The sequence below is a fragment of the Lathyrus oleraceus genome, chromosome 7, assembly GCF_024323335.1.
Source record: "Lathyrus oleraceus cultivar Zhongwan6 chromosome 7, CAAS_Psat_ZW6_1.0, whole genome shotgun sequence".
NCBI classification, from domain to species: domain Eukaryota; kingdom Viridiplantae; phylum Streptophyta; class Magnoliopsida; order Fabales; family Fabaceae; genus Lathyrus; species Lathyrus oleraceus.
This window is the reverse complement of record NC_066585.1, coordinates 505344498-505348413: the sequence shown is the minus strand read 5'-3', so window position 1 is coordinate 505348413 and position 3916 is coordinate 505344498. Positions and strand designations below refer to the sequence as shown.

Genomic DNA, 3916 nt, shown 5'->3' with positions numbered 1-3916 from the left:
AATCAATTACAACTGATACAAAATTAATTTCCTGATAACCGATTACGTGGCTACCTTAACCGGTTACAGTCACAATACAATTACACTTTCTTCCGCTCAAAATAACTTTTGTCTTGCTATAACCTATTACACCCTCGTACTAACCGGTTACATAACAGTTGAATTATCAAAATACTTTTAACAAAATCACTATTATTTTTTCTTTTATTTATTATATTTTTTTAATTTATGGGAAAGTGTATGACACTTAATTTGGATATAATAATATATATAGAATAAAATACAAAGTTGAATAAAATGTGTGAAAATCAGGTATAATAGTGTCTTCGCAGAAAAACAAAGAAACGCAATTAACGTAGCTGGAGTTTGATGTTAGATCGCAGCTTTGTGAAAAAGTTTTGAAGTAACATCCCAACTAGATTTTCTAGAGAGAGAGAGTGATTTTCTAGAGAGAGAAAGAAAGAGGCATGATGCAACCCCGAAGATCTCCGCGAAACCCTTTTCTCTTTGCCCTGATCTCTCTGCAACTGCAATTCCTTTCTGGTATTCCTTTCTCTTTCTATTTTCTTTTCATCTTGTTCACAATTTCATCGATTTGTTAGAATCAATGTCAATTTCTGTGATTATTTGTTTTTCTAGGTTTTTTTTAATCTTTCTGTGCTGATAATTTATCATGTTCGTCAATGGAATAGTTCAATGGTGAGATTTTTTAACGGTTGTTTTGATTTAAGGATAAATTACTGTGAGAAAGATTCTTCTTTTTTGATCAATTTTAGATACTGCTTATGGTAGGGAACTTGAAATGCAAATGTTTTGGGTTTGAAAATTTTCACTATTTGAACAAGTTTGTTGCGAGGCTATTGACTCTGTCTTGCGAATACTTTGATACCAAAGAGCGTCTGCAAGGTGAGATCTTGATGGGTTGGTTAGTTAAGAATATGTTTTTCTGGGTATAGTAGTTTGGAGGGAGATGAGAGATATAAGATTGACTTGGTCTTCGTGATTTGGGCGACGGAGTTAGAAATAGAGTGATAAGGAGATCAAAGGTTTGAGACCGACTAATCTAAGGAGACCAATCCCACCGTCCACTAGCGGGGGCCCATTTAAAGACATAGCAAATCTCTGAATGGATTGTCCCAACACAAAGATTGTTTGCAGCTAACGAGATTTCAAACTGAGAGCTCGAGAGGAGCACACTCTCAGGTCCCAAGCCTTCACCAACAGGCCAATCCCCGAGGGTTTATATGAATTGGTTCTTATACATACATTAACACATGGTTTGTCTATAGTAACAGCATCAGATACATCAGATTTGGGGTAACTTTGTGTAGTCAATTTTAAGGTGTTAATGAATTGGAGTGCCAATTAATTAAGGCTGTTAAAAGGATAAAACTTAGAAAACATTACCCTGTGTTACTGGTCATATTGTTAACCTCTTAAATTTTAACAACTCGATCTCATTATCAATGTCTGACAACCCAATAACTATTAAACTTCAACCTCCTGTTAAACTTGTACCTCTGTTAATTTGTGTTATACAGTAACCGACCGTGGCAGGCGTCAACAACTCCTGACGTACTATGCAGATTTTATATCAGAATTTTCCCTTTAATATAAATTTAACCTTGTTTTACCCCCTTCACTCATGTGATCTTCATCTAGCATATTATTCAGTATAATTGCAAATGTATCTCATTGCCAGAATTTAATGATAATTTGTGAGTATTTGTATCGAGTGGGGTTTATCTTTAAAATTAGTTTCATTCAAAGGTTTAAGCATTATATATGAAACCACAACTAATGCTGCCTTGATCTTCCAGAAACTTGTTGAAATACGAAATTGAAAAAAACGATGAGTGGTTTCCTTCAAGGATATGGTGAATCTGGATAAAATGATATCAATTGCTTCTCCATGATTGTGCTAGATGCCGTATTAGTAACAATCAGTGTTATCAAATAGTGGCGTCGTGGTTTTTGGGCTTGCCGCAATGGTAAATATCGGCCAATATTGTGGGTTTTTCCGCCATAATCCGCTATAATGGCGCCGCAAAGCGGCCGGTATGGCGGGATTTTGGCTCACCGCCATCCACCAACGACAACACTGGTAACAATCTATATTGAAATCTAGTGGCTGCTGAGGGCGTTGCTCTTATTTTGTCTAATGGGGAAGGTTAACGGCATGAGAAGTACTTCGATGATTTCTAAGTTTTGCCCATAGAAAGAAGATAAAAATATCCTAGTGTTTACCATTCGAGTTGTTTCAAGTGTTTTTCTGGTACTGGTGCACACATTCGAATACTTGTAAAGGTGAAATCTAGAACTATTAGCTATGGATGAAACAAGCGTTTTGGAGTGTGTTGATGCCAAAATAAACACATACTAATTTTGCTTCTCGAGGTTCTTTTAAAAAAGTAGAATAGTTGCACTAACTGATACAGTCTTATCAAAGCAAGCTTTTCTTGCTTATGGAGCGGTTTTGCAGCTTCTGAAACTAAAGTAAACAACTTAGAAGTCTTTGCCTTAATAGATTTTTACCTTGTAACATTATATACTATAAAACATTGTGTTTAGAAATTATTTACTATTTGATTTTTTACAAGAAATTTTGTTTCCTTGAAGGCCTAGCCGACAACAACCCATCAGATCACAAAAAGGAAAATAAAGGTGTGAGTGAACATGCTTCCAAAGGTTCTACGGGTCTCAAGATACTTTTTGTAATCCTTGGTGTGGTAGCAGTCATAGCATCTGGTGTTTTTCTTTTCAAATTATGGCAAAGGAAGAAGAGAGAAGAACAGCATGCTCGTCTTTTGAAGCTGTTTGAAGACGATGATGAACTTGAGGTTGAACTCGGTATGCGGGATTAACAACTTATCTTATTCATTCACACACACTTGAAAATTTGCACATCAACAAGACCATGCTCTTTTCCCATTCAAACTCCAGCAGAGGTTATTTTGAAATGTCTGAACTTGTCATTAGTTTGTTCCTCTCATGATTTGGCATGAGAGATTTAGGCCATCTTGTGACTTAATGAGAACAGCTTGAAGCATTTTTATATTTTATTATTGTATAATCATTTTGTAAATCATATATGTTGATTCTACTTAATAACAAGATATCAATCAAAAGTTTGTCTACAGTGGCTCAAAATTGTATATCTTTTATCTGTGTTGTCAATCTCTGATCTCAAGAAATAGGCTCAAATATCATTAAGCAACATTGCTATAGGGGTTGAGTGTTGCAGAAAAATAACAAGTGAAGTTATTCAAAATTTGCTATGTTATAGAGGCAATATAGTGGGCGGTTATTTAATAAACAATTTCATTAAAAGTATACAATAAAATATTTTATAATGGTCAGATAGAGATTTATATTATTTAATATTTAATATTAAAATGTTGTTGTAGGAATAATAAGTGTTTATATTTGATTTTGACCCAACAGCGACCCATTGAGAAAGAAGTCCAAAATAGTCGCAAAGTCTAAGAAGTGGAGATATTCCAAAATAGTGGCACAAGTCTAAAAGGTGAAGATATTCCTAATAAGAATCTTATCATGAATATGGCAATTCTTCTTGTGATACAATTTTGATTATCACAAGAAAAGAGAAAATCTATTGAATTTTTCTATTTTGTGTATTGATAAAATTCATCAAGAACTCAATCTTTTTTTTAAAAAGAATTTTGAGAGAAATCATGGAAAGATTTCTTCATTCACAAACATACTATTTCCAAGATTCAACCTTGTGAAAAACTTTTTAGAATATTAAGAGTGTGAGAAGTTTACAATTGTGTTGTATGAGATCCTTTAGATACTATTTATCATCTTCAACCTTATATCAAGAAATCATTGTTGTGGTTCTCAACGGTAAAGATTGAGTGTGAGATAGATTAAGATACATCATGAATCTAATGTT

General features: G+C 33.9%; 1 protein-coding gene across 1 annotated transcript; it reads left to right on the top strand.

Moving 5' to 3' along the window:
- The first annotated feature begins 289 nt into the window (after window positions 1-289).
- Window positions 290-3137, top strand: LOC127105945 (uncharacterized). The gene is made up of 2 exons (XM_051043162.1): window positions 290-543; window positions 2620-3137. The coding sequence occupies exons 1-2, from the start codon at window positions 468-470 to the stop codon at window positions 2862-2864; spliced, it is 321 nt and encodes a 106-aa protein (XP_050899119.1). The 5' UTR covers window positions 290-467; the 3' UTR covers window positions 2865-3137.
- The last annotated feature ends 779 nt before the right edge of the window (window positions 3138-3916 follow it).

Coding starts and splice junctions, on each gene's coding strand:
- LOC127105945 (XM_051043162.1), top strand. CDS start 468: ATGATGCAACCCCGAAGATCTCCGCGAAACCCTTTTCTCTTTGCCCTG. Junction 544..2,619: donor GCAACTGCAATTCCTTTCTG/GTATTCCTTTCT, acceptor GTTTCCTTGAAG/GCCTAGCCGACAACAACCCA.